We start from the raw sequence: 16,482 nt of genomic DNA on the forward strand, positions 1-16,482 counted from the left end.
ATTTCGAAGTATTTCAACGGAAACGGTGGAAATTTTTTGATAAACGATTAGCTTAACGTTAAGGTGCATCCCTGGTCAAAACACTGTCCTTCCTTCATAAATTGATACACACGAAGGAACCTGACTATCTATATCGTAATCTTATTTTTCTGCAATCATCAAGATCGGTGCTTCTTCTTAAGCACATCAGATACCGCTCGCTAACCTCTGAGCGCCAATTCTTTGTTACTGCAATACGGCTTTGGAACTCGCTACCTACAAGTCTTCGACTCTTAAGTAATACTCTGCACTTCAGAAAAGAGCTAACATCATTTTTTAAAGACTCTTAAACTGGATCTCAACTTGATGTTATCAAAATGTTCATTTCTAAGTCCTTTTCCTTTCTCTGTGTTTTCTTTCTTTATTTGTTAAATACTATTCAATCTATAACCAGCCAAAGGTTATCATCACTACTGCTGTCTTTTAATATTTATTAACTACTTTTCATTAGTTTTAAGATTTACATTTATATACATAAATATTTGACTATTATCCGTTATATTTAATTTAATTTGATTAATCTAATTTATTATTATTATAAATGTTCAATTTTTATAACTCATGCTATTTATGACTAGCACTGTTAAATAATTTGTCAAAATTGTTGTGCTAGGAACAAATTTTCAAATAAATACATACATACATACATACATTGTGAAATAATCGACAAAGTTGATGAAATTAAGTATTTCTGCATTATCATCGATTAAAAATTAAATTTCGACAAGCATATAGATTGTTTGAAGTAAAATTTCAAAAAAAAAAAATTGGATTTTTCCATAGAATGCGCAAAAAAGTATCTGTAAATAGTGCCCCTAAGATATATAATGGCATGATAAAGCCACATTTTGAATATTGCTCTACTATACTGTTCCTGGGATCCAACCAAATGAAAAGCAGACTCAAAAAATTGCAGAATAAGATAATGTGGTGTATTCTTATTTGTAATAGATTGACTGACACCAACCTCACACATGCTCGATACCCTGAAATGGCTTAACATAAACCAAAAAAATATCATGAATGTTCTACTTTTTGTATTTAAAATGAAGTATAATCTGCTACCAAAGTATTTAACAAGCCAAATTGTGTATGGTGGAGATGTGCATCCCTACAGTTTAAGGAACAAAAATGATTTTAGAATTAACTTTTATAAGTCTAATAAGGCACAAAATATTTTAATGTACAAAGTCCTAAAACTATTTAATGAATTACCAAGTAATATAAAAAATTAAAGAATCACTAATGTATTTAAAAGACTGCTAATAGATTACGTTAGAGCAATATTTTAGCTCACAATTACTAATAAGCAAATTACTATCCAATAAGTAAATTATACCTGAAAATTTGTATAATTTTAAATAGCAAAAAACATGCTAAATAAAGAAGAAACTAACTACACGTTTTACTATGCAAAGTTGACAGTGCATCCCCAGTGGATGAATTGTTATTCAGGCGACACATTGTGCGAACGTATTTGAAACCTACTTCGTTCAGACAACCTCGTCCTTCATCAAAAAACAACGGTCACAATCCCGAACGCTTGACAAACCCACTGCAGTGCGTACTTTGTCACTCTAAGTGCCACTGGAGATGGGAATTGTATACAAAAACACTTTTCGTCGAAAGCAAGTGCTTTGCTCAGTTACCTTAAACTGCTCATTGTCCCCAGATGAGGATAGTCGTTTTTCTCAAAAAAGAAAAAAATTTAGTTTTTGACTGTTCAATTTTTTTTTGACTCTCAAGGAACTAATAAATGGCAATGAAAAATTTTTCCTACCAGCAGAGGACGGAAAGGAGCGGCTATTTCTAAAAAATACCACCAGCTCCGTAAGGTGATTTCATATCATAACGTGGTTCCAATGAATTGAAGGTGTCATATGGACAAATACAGATATTTGTTTTTTTTTCGGTGATTATGCAAATCCACTTGATTGTCGGCAAAGAAGCTTGAATGTAAATAAAGCAGTTAAAATGTCGGCAAAGTAGTTCAATTATTGGTAAAGCTGTTATTAGAAAACTGTACTACCTGCATTGACAGCTGTCACCGAACAGTTTGCAACAAAACAGCTGCGTAATAGCTTTTAATTAAAAATTTTCCGAAAGATGAAAGATAAAGTGAACTTGTTTTTTATATTTAAGAATACAATAACACATGCAGAAATTAAAGTGGACATAATTTTTTACCAGATGGTACTTTACCTAAATTTTTATCCAATATAATCGATGCTGCTTTCAAAAGACGCGTTTTTACATCCGATTCAAAAATCCGAAGGTGAAATTAAAATTTTATTTGTGCCAATTGATTCAAGAATTTTTTTTGCGCGGCTTGTAAAACGTTATCAAAGTGAATTGTGCTGGTGTGAGCTATGTGCTTTTAGTTGGTAGAATAAAAAATAATTTCAAACTTGGTGAATTGACTAAGAATTTGCGCTCCGCGTTGAAGCGAATTTGAGGCATTAACATTCTTTTCATTATTTTTAAGGGTGGCCAATTTTTAATATTTGTTATAGAGTGTGTTCATGGCATTCGGGCTTGAATCGGTTTCATATCCGGCAAAGAACTGACACTTCCGAATACCTACTTCGGGGCAAGCTTACCTGTTGCAATAGCGCAGTGAATATTGGTGTTGTGGACTTGCCAGAGATGATCAATAGATTATCAACATTTCATTTAACAAGGGACGTTGCCCCAGCTCCTTAATGAAGAACGTGATGCTCTGTCATGAAAAGTAACACTTCTGCAACAGCTGCAGCTCGAACATACCCAATATAAAACGACTGAACTTAAAACTTGTTTTCGTCTTCGGTCATGTTTCGGGGTCGGCTTAAAGGCCTTAGCATCCCGAATACATGGCCAAAATACCGACATAACGAAATCCCGATAAGACACTATCCATATTTTCTGTAATATTAGATTTTATGCAGAAGAGTGAAGCGAAGCCTTTTGTTTTAAATAAAGTTGATATGGCCTTCGGGTTTGTGTATGTTAGGGATTTTGCGGTCTGGATTGTCTAAGAACTGCGAAAAATAAATCTAATCGATTTTCTATATGATTGAGTTGGGCCAAATATTTGTTTAGTTATTTAATATGAATTTGGAGCTTTTAGGCCGATTTAATTAAATAAAACAAGTTTATCTTTTTATTCCCAACGCGTTTCGATGCATTTTAGTGTCTTCCTCAGTGAATCTATTTATTAAATTGTTTAAACCAGTGGTTTTTATCGCATAGCCCGACGTCAATAACAATGTCTGGAGGTGAAAAGTGTAATATATTTTTTAATGCTAATAGACGGTATTTTAATGTAGTAAGTGTCGGTGTGATTTTTAATTATTGTTCATATTTGTTTGCTATGAATATGTGTACTTATATTTTTAAAGAAATGTGACAAAAACCACTTGTTTAAACAATTTAATAAATAGATTCCCTGAGGAAGACACGGAAATGTGTCGAAACGCGTCGGAAATAAAACAATAAACTTGTTTTATTTAATTAAATCAGCCTCAAAACTCCAAATTCATTTTAAATAACTAATCGACTTTCTTTTGCCAGGAGACATTAAGTGCAAAGTTTTACGTGATTACCTGCCATTGTTGGCCAAACCTCACGGTGCATCCATGCATACATGTCCGGCTCAAAACCGCTACCTTGGTTGTTGTTGTTGTTGTTGTAGCGATTAGTTACTCCCCGAAGGTCTTGGGGAGTGTTATCGATGTGATGGTCCTTTGTCGGATACAGATCCGATACGCTCCGGCAACACAGCACCATTAAGGTGCCGGCCCGACCATCTCGGGAACGATTTATATGGCCACATTAAACCTTCAGGCCATCCCTCCCTCCCCAGCCCCAAGTTCCATGAGGAGCTTGGGGTCGCCAGAGCCTCGTCTGTTAGTGAAACGGGATTCGCCGCTCGAAGGTGAGGTTGACAATTGGGTTGGAGAAGCTATATATTGCGCTACACAACCCCTTGAATCCCCCGCTACCTTGGTCCCAATCGATGATGTGAGTGGACATGCCATCACCTTGGTGGGGTTGGATGCCTATCTAACACCTCTTCCATTCTAAGGGTCATGGCACCAAGTTGAAATGCAACTCCAAAATCGAGCTGACTGTTACCGTATATCGATCCGATCCGCCCTAAAAACTTTGTTCTCAGTAAAATTTGTTTACATATAGTATTTATTTATTTTTTAGGTATTTCTTAAATAGCGAAAATTTACATGAATGAAGGAAAAAATTGGCATTTATTTATGCCTTTTTAAATGCCTATTTAAGCTGAATTTAATTTTAAATGATTTTCCACATAAATAGCAACCAAATTCCGACTTTTCTAAATGATCTTGGAAATGACAACAAAGATCGGCCGTACTTGTAAACTTTTGTGGACATTTGGGACAGGCATATTCTTTAAGGCTTCCACTTTTACCGCCAGCTTCTTCATCAGAAGAAATTACTTGTGTTACCTCTTTATTATTGTTAGAGTTAAAAGATTTTGTCTGTTGATGTTGTTGAATAAGCATTAAATTTGAATCGTTGACTTCAGTTGTAATGTCCTGTTTAATAATGTCCAAATTTGTGACAGACGTTTGCAAAACTGTTGCATCTTGGTAATTGAATTGGTGAGTTTCAGTTTCTGGCTCAGCAGCGTCAAAGGTTTCAGTCTCAGTAACATTTTGTATTACGTGACATTGGAGCATGTGAGCATTTAATTCAAGTTCATTGGGAGATAATTGATTGCATATACTACATGCCAAAGGCTCCTCTTTCTCTGCTTTTTGCAAATTGTCAGATGTATTAATCTCTTCTGCGGCTACTGCAATTGGCTGCGTGTCTTCCTGGGCATGTATTTCCCATATATGAGACTCAAGTGAGTCTTCTGTACTGAATACTAAACAGAAACAAAAAAATTAATACAAATACAAATGATAAAATTAAGTGCCCACCTTAAGGCTTTTCAGTAAAATATAAGTCGTATAACAAATCCATATATATTTAATTAATTTATCTTTAAGACTATGCTCTCTTGTAGTGTGATGCTGCACAATTTTCAAGATTGCACTTATTTTCTCTTTATCCATGTCCACTCAACGCTGGCAGACAGAGCGCATATCTTTCAAATAACGGCGAACGATATCGGTCAGATAAACTGTCAGTAAGCGTTAACCGGAGATAGAGACAATCACACTAAGTCTAATAGAGCCTTATACATTTTGAGGGAATAATGTTATCTCGCAATGATTTTCGAGAGAAGTGAGAATTGATATGCGACAAAACAGTTGCTAATTTCATTTTTAAAACAAAGATCGTTCATGTATTTGTTCTGACGAGGCAAAGATATTGATAACTTCTACTTTTGCGTTCCTGTCGCAATGGGTCCGGGGCCAAGAAGCTGCGAATATTTTTTTCAAGAACGTCTTTGTCTACACGAGTCACAACTACTCTGCCTAAAGAAGCGCATAAGCACTCCTCTTAACTTTTTCCCTCTAATATTAGTATGTAGTTACTTAAGGCATTAATTAACCCGTCCCAAAATAAAAGTATAAACAATTGTCTGCCTTATCCCAGATTACTCATTTGACCCTCTATTCAACCTAAACAATGGGAGAGTTTTAGATCACTCATTGGGATACCTTAATATATGTGAGTTATAGTAAACACAGACGGACATTCAAATATTAATTTGTATACTTTGGATGTGTATGTGTTATAAATAACTGATAGACAAGTATATAAAGTTATATCACCATTTATACTATCTATTAAGGATATAAATATAGCTTTTTGAAATTTACCGTCATTGCAATATGAACATGGCCATTGTCTATCTTCATGAGTACGCATATGAACTTTCATCTTTTTTCCCAAAACACCTGTATGAAAATAATAACATGAAGTAAACAAAAGTTGATATTTTGCTGTATACTACATCAAATATTCAATAAAAAAAATTGTGATTATGTGTTCTAAACTTACGTTTACCACATGTTTTACACTCAATCTTTGAATGCATAGCTCTTACATGTTCCTTTAGCGTCTCGCGGGAATCACAAAAGAATCCACATTGAGCACATTTGATGTGCTTACTTATTCTGTGCCATTTCAAGTGATACTTAAGGCGAGTAGCAGTCGAATTTTTGAATTGCTTACCACATATGTGACAATCCATGTCTTTAATTTCATGAATGCGCTGCATATGTTGTCGATGCATTTCCGCATTAGCGGATACATGTAAACATAAATTGCATTCAATTGTTGTAGCGTAATCTTCTTGATTAACTTGCATAGAAGTATTATCGCTTGGGATTTCATCTAAAAGCTGGTGGTGTTTTGGAGAAGTGAGAGCATTTAAATTCAAATTACTCATTTCCATTAATTCATTTGAATTATTTGTTTCTTCAGTGGCTTCAACTTGATCTAATGTTTCATGAGCATTAAATGTGTCTCTTTCTGTAGAAAGTAAACCATCTTTTGGTATTGCATAATTTTCTTGGGGTTCCTCCTTAATGGGAATATGTGTAATACTGAATGGTGTGAAATTACCGCAGCCGCCGCCACCACCATCCGCATATTCATTGTCACTCAAATCATCAACATAAATAAAATCGGTAATATTTTCTCCGTTTTTCTCATCTGGATCAGGTAGTTCCTTTTTAATAAATATTTTATTCTCTTCACGTATCTGATAGAAATGCCGCCATTGCGTTTGTAAGTCAACACAAAGTTCTCTAAACTTGAAAAGTTTTTGAAATTCAAGAATACAGCAAGTGCAGATGTACTGTGGCAATCCATCATCTTGGGTTATCTATAATACAATTTTCAATAAATATTGATTTTTTTCTATCATTACAAATTTAGCACTTTGATATCATTCACATACCTGAATGCTCCATGCCGATAATTCCGTACGAATGTTTGATAAATTTTGCTCTTCGTTGGAGGCATCGAAAATCTTTCGCAAAAAATTTGATGCGGTTAAATAGAATATACCACATGTACGGCAAGGCTCTATACCATCCATAATATCACCATTTCCGGCCATGATTAGTTTTAAACTTTTTAATTATTTATAACGCACTTCCTTAACTTTACAATCTCTCAATAGAAGCTGTCCGATCGAAAAAAAAATTTAGTAGGCAGACTATTTTTAGAGTTGCCAGACAAACTTTGAATATAATGTATCCATAATGGTGCATACAGATACAACATTATTCTTGTATAAATGTGAAATATTTTACATCTCAAATTGCACACAGAAGATTGTACATTCATGAGTTCAAAATTGCTTCGTTCTGCGCATCAACGTCACATTTGACTGCTTCAGCGAATGAAAGAAAGAGAGAAAAAGACAAGAGCTAAAGGAAAATGACGTAAAAATTGCTCATAAAAAACAGCTGAACTAATGTTTACATGCGCAATGCGCCACCTTCTCTTATTCCATCATGATTTTACATATTATCAAAGAGGATAAATATATGACTACTTTATTTTCTTGTGATGTATATTGGAACGATTTTCCGTCATCCCTTGTCAAATTTGGTTTTGAGACAAACCGGTTTCGGCGTTGTGCCATCATCAGTGTCGATTTTCGTTCTCTTATTTTCTTGTATTATTTTTATATTTTTCCTGTATTGCTTGTCGTCCTTCCTAATGCGGTTTCCGTATTGATGTAAGTGTATAAACTATAACGAACTAACGAAATACAACCTAGTTCATTAAAAACAAACCAGCCAGTGTGATTAAGTTTGAAAATTTTGTGCACAAACACACAACTAAAATAAATTTTGTTTTTGTGAAATAAGGGAACCAAGAGAAAGCAAAACATGGATTTAATTTTGATCCCACCCCATTGGAGGATCCCTCGCGGTTAATAAATTGAAGTGTCATGAATTGGCCATGCTTAAATGTGTCTACAGAAAATCAGAATATAATAATAGGGGGACTCATGTAACCGTATAAATGCCTTATAAAGTGTGTAAACGTATAAATTTATCTAGTTTACGCACGAGCTGTCAAATTTTGTATGAAAAATCATTTACACAATTTGTATAAATTTACGCGCACATTTCATTGTGTAAACGCGGTAAACTCAAAGGAATGCAACCTTGCAGACATTACAGACGGCATTTTCATCAAAAATCTCCAACATTAGCAAGTAAAGGCGTTTTAGTTTTGATTTTTCACTTAGTCTTGGCATTTTTTAATTTGTATAACAATCAAAAAATGTTGTTCGGCAATAATACAGCTGATAAACAATCAAGTTTATCAAGAGTATTACTAGGTGCGTTCATATAACAGCGTGTGTAAATGGATATAATTTTACACCTTATAAGTTTATATGCTATCATGAGTCCCCCTAATGTTCATATGTAAGATCTAGATAATAGAGAATATGAGCAGCCGACAAAGCAAACATTTTAAGATATGTAGATAATGCAGTATACGAGTCGTCTACAAAAATGCTTGAAACACGCCATTGAGCAAATGATTTAAGTAATCGAACAGCGATTTAACAGGTGATCCAGGCTGTTTAGTATTGTGAATATTTTTCTTTAGACATTCGCCAAAGAGTATAAATTTGTTAAGAAGCGTCACTCGATACTTTTGTTGTTGCCAAAGCAACCCTGTCATGTCGAGTGTGATTCTCAAGGAAGTTTTGTTTAGTTTTCTTTAACTGCATCCTATATATTTATGCGGTGAAGTGACTTTGCATAATACGATTTTTGGAAAGAGAATTAATTAATTAATTTTAATACAATCAATAAAATAAACACAAATATCCCACGAAAATGTATAGAAGGCGTTTTTATAAATACAACTGACAAAAAAAAAACCAACGACTACCTTGAGAAAACATCGAGTAATTTGTCAAAGTATGCGTTCTGACGGCTCTTATTAATATACACTCTTTGCATTCGCCACTTGCATAAATTCACAATGTTCCCAACTAAAGCCCCCATTACTGATACATAGCATAGACTTAACTTGACTTGGCGTAAACTTGGCAACTTAGCCACGATTATACTCCACTTGGCGCATACAACCTGCCATCATAATCAGCGTTGAAATTTATTTTTAAATAAATGTCAATTTGTATGACAAAATGTCAAAATGAAATGGAAACAAACAAATGGCATCTCAAAATGTAAACGTCACTTAGAACTTACATAGTTAATGTTGCTAAGTTTTGAGTAATCAGTAACATGCAATGTTCATTTAACAGAACTGTAAGTGACAGTTCCCAAGCGAAGTCAAGTCTATGCTAAGTATCAGTAATGGGCCCTTTAATCGTTTGCACTTTATTACCTACAAATTGCAGGGTAGTGTTTATGTGTACGCTGTTTACCCACAAAAAGTTTTGTTGTTGATTATCTTTCACTTTTCTTTTGGAGTTGTGTCATATTTATTTCCGTTTTCAGATGTATGCGTTCAGCGCCATAGTACAGGTCTACAAGTAGGATATGTAGCAGCACGCACATACACAGCCACGCTGACCTGATAAAATGCTTGTTCTTGTTCGTTTTTTGGTTGATGCTATTTGGCACTGTTGTACTTCTTAGGTCCAAGAAAAGTGTAGTAGCTGCTAACGAAAACTGCGTAAAATTTTTATCGTAAAATTACAAAGAAATATCCGTATTTACTTTCAAACGAGCACTTAATTACATCTCTCTTTAAAATCCATTTGTTTTGGACAATTTTAATTAACAAACTTTGATACTTTATTACCGGGCACGATTGCTAAAAGACGATCAAAACCGTCGAGGGAGGTATTAATAGACGCGTTTTTGCTCGCTTCCAATAATTCGAATACTTTTTCGCCTTTGGACTATTGACAACAGGACAAAACGCGTCTTTTCATTTCTCTTTACACATTTTTGTACGGGGTATTGCAGTCGACCTCGGTTTCAAACTGTTTTTCGCGGAGAACTTTTGAAGGGGTAGAAAACTTAGCACCCGTGTTTGTATTCTTAATACTGGAACAACTACGCGTCCTCAGATACCCCAATTCAAGACTTTTGTATAATTTTCTGTAGGATCCATATAGGTGCACTACATTTTCATAATAATTCGTAAAAAAATTTACCATCACAGCAACCCATATCTGATATTCCGTTCATTTTCTTGTTTCCCTGCGTCGCTTTCCACTACAGTAACCGCGGTAATTTTGACACTTCGTTCAGTGTCAAACGCATGTTCCACGCAGGTTCCACTGAGTTCCACAATAGTTTGACACTGACCGAAATGTCAAACGGCAGTGTGTTAGAAAGGGAAAGGAATTGTTTCCTTCTCATACATATCATACTTGTAAACCTGTACTATGTTTAGCGCAATCTTAAGGGCGAATTAATGGTGACTTATAACCATAAAGCCATAACCAGATAAATCAGCTGATCGAACCTACCTTATGGAAAGGAATGTAATCGATTAATGGTGCCATACCATAACGCTAACGCCATAGCCAATCAATTGGTTTTTGGTTTCTCGCCATATCCATAACCTAAAAATATTTGAGTTGGTGAATTTAATAACTCTTTTTAGATTTTCTTCATTATTTTGGATACTTTATGACTAAGATACTTATTTTTTGTGGAATATGTTTGTAATTTTTTGCGTTTTCATCATTTTTATGAAATTTTCACGATTTTTAGGTTAAGGCACCATTAATCGATCACATTGAGATGGTTATGGATATGGGTATGGTTACGACTATGGCGTTAGGGTTAAGGAAGTTTAATTTGGCTTTTATGCCCACAATCACGCAAGATGTTGCGTTTGTATATATAAAGGAAATTTAGCTACATATTTTGCCTCTTATTCGTTTAATAAAATGCAGTTTTTAATTTTGAAAAGCGTTGAAAAGGTACCAAAGAGTGGGAAAAAAATTTCACTTACAAAGTGTGAAAGTACCCATAGCCAAAGCAAATATCGAATTCTTCTAATGCTTTACATGTAGCAAAAGTTGAAGATTGCCACCATTAGGGCTGATCACATTCAACACGGCGTCTACAGACCACAACCAGAATAAGGCAAAGCTGGACAACCGTAGCCAAGCATTGTCTTCTTGATTACTTTGAAAGTGGCAGCCACCAATATAAATTACAGCAAACAGTAGCGAAAAATTTAGATTAAATTAGTAATTATGTTTAAAAAATATCCAAAAGAATGATTTTAGCTTTTATTATCTGTTATTTACTTCTATTTTAGTTTTTAGACAAAATAAAAAGGACGCCACTCACTCTCGCTTCCCTAAACTAGAATTAGGTTTAATTTGGCTACAACGGCTTTCGTGATTGATAGTCGGGCTGCTCTGTCGCGCCGCTCTGTCGCGTCAAAAATAACGACGCTCATAAGAACATGTGTAAAAATAATATGACAGATGTTGCGGCTAGACCGCCGTCGTGAATGTAGTCAGCCCTTTTGGTATGTCAGATTGCGTGAGTTTCGCTCCATCTGCAGTTCTCCATAAAAATACGTGCAATCTACTCGTTATGCATAAAATTGCATTGAACTATATGAAAAAGTTCATTGCGGCGTGGCCATTACACACGGTGACTCTTTCCATGCAACAGTTTGACATTTGGTTACAATTTTTTCTAAATAAATTAAATTATAAGAATTTTTGTTCAAAATCAGCAAAATTTCCTTAAAAAAATTTACAAAAAAAAAAACAAACAAAGTTTGACAACAAATGAACAGCAACACAAATATCTGTGTAACCGGCAACTAATAAGTCCCGCTCGTATATTTTGTGGGTAATATTGTTCTCGTTTTCGCATGTGGGTTAATTGTTTTTTAAATTTGTTTTTCCGATTAACAGCCTCATTCTGTTTGGCGAACGATACGATCAACGAACGATACCTGCTTGGACGATATTGTATGCTCATGGTATTCTGAATCTAACGTTGCCGTTTATCGTGTAGCTTTGCGTCGTTCGTCAACTACACGATATCAAGTGTCAAACTTGCAACTCTGTGCACATACGTTTTGTTTTTGCGCACGTCCATAAAGCTTACAAAATAAGTGAAATAAAAATAAAGTTAGTGAAATAAATATAGTGATATAAATATAATAAAAATGTATCAAGCTATTGCTCTATTATTTGGGCACCGGTGCTCCTCTGGCCAGATCGACATTTGCTTCCAGCTCATGAACAAGCACGAGGAATTTGGCGCTTGTCGTCTTTTTTGAATCTTCTAATATAAAATACAAGTTTTTTTTATACAATAATAACTAATTAATTAATAATACTTACTTTTTTTGTTTGTGCCGCTCATTTTCAACCAAAACAATAGGTACCTGTTGTTTGTTTTTTACACTTTGTTTTCGTATTTGTAAAATTTCGTCAGTATTTCAAACCCTGGTCTACTTATACCATGCGCTAAGTTGGCTGAAAAGTAAATTTTGATAAATCGACGAAAAACTTTAACCCTTGTCGTGGTAAATGCGAAAGTCAGAGCTTTATTAGCTTGTTGGAGAAATATTTTTACATGCATATTTTGTCTGAGAGAACGTAAATAACGTTGCAACCAGCAACAAAACGAAAACATCAGATAAATTAAAAAACGTGCTTGTTTGGTTTGATAAATGTCAAATCCACAAAGTTTGTAAAATATGAACTTTGACAGATCACTTGAAATATTTGACCCATCTAATTCCATCTAATTAGCGCATTAGTTTCCTACAACACACGAGAATTGCAAAATTTTTTATTTGTTTCCATTCCATTCGCCTAACATCAACACGCAGATTTTGGCAATCTGAACAAAGGTATGTTGTTGCTGTAGATATGACCCAACTATATAGTTGAACCATGGCGGAACTATACACGGTGGCAGCACGGTGACGGCTGATTTGTACTTTTTTAATATGATTTGAAACATCAACCTCCGGTGCAGTACGATTTTGACATTAGTCCATCGATTTACCAAAACAAAGTACATAGAACTTTTAGTAGGTATGTTACCGTGCTTCCGCCATGAGTTGAACCATGATTTGGCCTGTGTCAATCGGTAACTATTTATTTATTATGGGGAGATTGTTATCGTCATACGCTAGAACGTTACATTTTATTCACCTCATACTTTCCAATTCTTGTGTGTTGTTTGATAATAATACACTAAATTAGATCCATTTACTAAAAACATAACTTTAAGTGATGTGGAACTATTTTTTTATGAAAAATTCACCACCACGGCAGTAAATTACTGTCAATGTGTTGGTTACATTTTGCGTTTGCCAGCTCCTTTCGACAATCCCTATACCAGTGAAATGAAAAAAATTAAATCAGCTGATGAGATGAGCCAACCATATAATTGAGCCATGCAAACACCAAAGGATATTCCACAAAATCATGTAAACAAATATCAGCTGAATACAAATTTTGTATATCACCAATTAGATGATTCATAAAGACAACTCTTAGCTTAATTGGCTCGCCCTTCATTACCGACGATGTGCAGGAAATGGAGTGCGTGACACCCTAAGAGAAATTTACCGAAAATGAGCAACAAAAATATTTGTAAACTCGGCCTTAAAACCAAAAAGTTGTGTGGCTCGTTGTTTACACGCAAATACTTTTAGTGCTGGAATTCGTGACTTTAAGAAGAGGGGATGACGAGGAAAGTGGAGTGGTACCGGGTCGCCTGTGCTCGGCAACTGACTGCGTCGTCTTTCTTCTTTTCACAAATTCGTTTCTCTTCAATATTTCTTTTTCAATTGCCTACTTTTTTGCATTTCAACAATTATTGCTCGATTTTTATTTCAAATAATGAGTATTTGGTGCTTTATTTTGAGTTTTTGAAAGAATAAATAATTGTTTAGAAAAAAGTTTAAAGGAAATGCAGAAAGGTTGCATGAAATGGAATGCGCAACACCAAACGAGAAATTGCGGATAGTGAGCAACAAAAATATTTGTTTGTAAACTTGGTCTTACCTACAATTTTTTTTTGTTATACCTATATGACACTATATTTTCGTGTATTTTTTCTTGTATTTTATCTTAAATTTTTTGTCGCACTCCTTCCTAATACGGCTTCAGTACTGGTATAAGTGTGTAAACTATATTTCAAAAAACTAACGAAATACAATCTAGCTCATTAATACCTATATAACACTATTTTATTTTCGTGTATTTTTTCTAGTATTTTATCTTCAATTTTTTGTCGCACTCCCTCCTAATACGGCTTCAGTACTGGTGTAAGTGTGTAAACTTTATTTCAAAAAACTAAGAAATACAAGGAAAATACAATCTAGATCATTAAAAACAAACGAGCCAGTTTGTATTTCGATAGGTTTTTTTTAAATTCGGCCGTTTTTTCTTTATTTTTTTCTGACACATGAAAATTTTGTTTTTAGTTTGAAAATTTGGTGTACAAATACACATTTAAAATCGAATTTTTGTAAAAAAAGTGAACCATTAGAGACCGAAATAATTTTCGCGTGTTATTTGCATTGTTTTTATTGTTAAAAGTGTTAATGTAAAAATAAAATGTAAAACATAAACAAACACATGTCAAACTCACTAATTTTAGGGGAATAGTGGTCTCGCTTTTTCATGATAGAAATAGTTTTTGTGTTTTGAAGTTCCGATAAAGTTTCGTCAGTTTTTTTAGCTTGGAATCCAAGCAAAAATAATGTAGTGTCATATATGCTTTACATGCCAGAACTCTTTGTCATTGTTACATACACAAAGTTTTGTTGCTTTATCGGCAACTTCTCTTTTGAATTCCGTATCATATTTACACATACGACTCTTTCTATGCAACAATTCGACATTTTTAATATATTTATTTTGGGCCAATTTTATGTTACAATTGTAATTATTTGGAGCTTTTCGGCCGATTAAATAAAGTCAAAACACAAGGTTTCTCTTCCTCCTACGCGTTTCGATGAAATTTTTTCATCTTCATCAGTGAGACTGTATATTTATCATAAAATATGACATAAAACAAAACAAACATTAACACATTAGTTGGAATTACACAATTCACATCACTCTGTTGATAACATAATACTTACATTCAATTTATAACATTGAAACTTTAACATCTAACACAACGATACAAGGTGGCAGCATGGAACAGCTGATTATAAACTTTTTTTATTTGATTTGATACATCAACTTCCGGTGCAGTACGATTTTGACATTTGTCCATCGAATTTACAAAAACAAAGTACATGGAATTTTTATTTTGTTACGGTCTGCTGTTATGGTCTACGGTTACGGTCGAAAACAAGAAAAAAACAGACCGGCGATCACTAGCGAAAAAAATTGCCATGAGTTTCCGGCGAAAGAAAAACCAATTCAGACATTGAGAGAAAAAAGAAAGAAAAAAACTCTCGAAGAAGCCGTTATACAAACGAGAAGGTCGTTTGAAAATCACTAAATTTATGAAAGCTTAGAATAACAGAACGTGTGTTTCTTTCGTTAATTCTTGGAATTTGGTGGAAAGATTTGTGATTTGCTTCAGCGATTATACAAAAGGATCGTGTAACATCTATTGGCACAACTTCTGCAGCAAAGGCGTCAAGCACCGATACTGCTTCATTAACTTTATTGCTTACATCAACTGCACATCACCAACTATATTCGACTAATCGCAAAACACCCTCTCCGGCTGTGCACGTATTCAAGCGAGTATTGTTGAAGAACCAAAAGACGGCAACGAGGAATTGCAGGCCGATTCCCCAACTACTAAAAGAACAAACAGGTAAATGTCCAGAAACTAGGAAGAGTCGGTAGCGCAAAGTACCGACACAGTCCATTCCGACAAACCTCTTTTCTACTCGTCTATTTTGGGTGGTAATAAACCTTACAACGGTGGTGTTGTGTGGACACAAACTCAACGTATAGAATATCCAGTTGAAGTAGGTCGGCGTTTCACAGTCACACCTAGTGAGGAAAGTACTAGTGATTCCGATTCGGATTCAGACGGCACTAAACTAATTGTGATGAGAACCCTTGGTATCCGAAGATAAACCCCTTTCTCTACGTTTACGAAGTACACTACCACCTTTGGAACAGCGTCCGGCACCACCTCCGCCTCCAGGGCCAGCAGTACGCTGCAGCGTAATACAACGAACGCCCAATTAGCACCAAGGTCTTAATGAGTGTTTTAAAAGGGAGTGGGCCTTAGTTCTATAGGTAGACACCTTTTCGAGATATCGCCATAAAGGTGGACCAGGGGTGACTCTAGAATTTGTTTGTACGATATGGGTATCAAATGAAAGGTGTTAATAAGTATTTTAAAAGGGAATTGGCCTTAGTTCTATAGGTGGACGCCTTTTCGAGATATCGCCATAAAGGTGGACCAGGGGTGACTCTAGAATACGTTTGTACAATATGGGTATCAAATGAAAGGTGTTAATGAGTATTTTAAAAGGGAGTGGGCCTTAGTTCTATAGGTGGAAGCCTTTTCGAGATATCGCCATAAAGGTGGACCAGGG

General features: G+C 34.8%; 1 protein-coding gene and 1 long non-coding RNA gene across 4 annotated transcripts in view; one reads left to right on the top strand and one right to left on the bottom strand.

The window, feature by feature from the left end:
* The first annotated feature begins 2,092 nt into the window (after nt 1-2,092).
* Nucleotides 2,093-16,482, top strand: part of LOC137251148 (uncharacterized) — a 109,938-nt gene continuing 95,548 nt past the window's right edge. For 2 of the 3 annotated variants that reach the window (XR_010953169.1, XR_010953168.1), the window contains exon 1: nt 2,093-2,314. This is a non-coding gene — a long non-coding RNA (uncharacterized lncRNA). Of the gene's footprint in view, nt 2,315-15,102; nt 15,747-16,482 lie in introns of all 3 variants that reach the window. The other variant, XR_010953170.1, reaches the window with a different exon arrangement.
* E(var)3-9 (Enhancer of variegation 3-9) lies at nt 4,201-7,223 on the bottom strand. Its single transcript, XM_067785266.1, has 4 exons — nt 6,917-7,223; nt 6,013-6,841; nt 5,832-5,909; nt 4,201-4,927 (listed from the first exon to the last, which is right to left on the bottom strand). The coding sequence occupies exons 1-4, from the start codon at nt 7,076-7,078 to the stop codon at nt 4,284-4,286; spliced, it is 1,713 nt and encodes a 570-aa protein (XP_067641367.1). The 5' UTR covers nt 7,079-7,223; the 3' UTR covers nt 4,201-4,283.

Source organism: Eurosta solidaginis, chromosome 1 (genome assembly GCF_040869045.1).
Source record: "Eurosta solidaginis isolate ZX-2024a chromosome 1, ASM4086904v1, whole genome shotgun sequence".
NCBI classification, from domain to species: domain Eukaryota; kingdom Metazoa; phylum Arthropoda; class Insecta; order Diptera; family Tephritidae; genus Eurosta; species Eurosta solidaginis.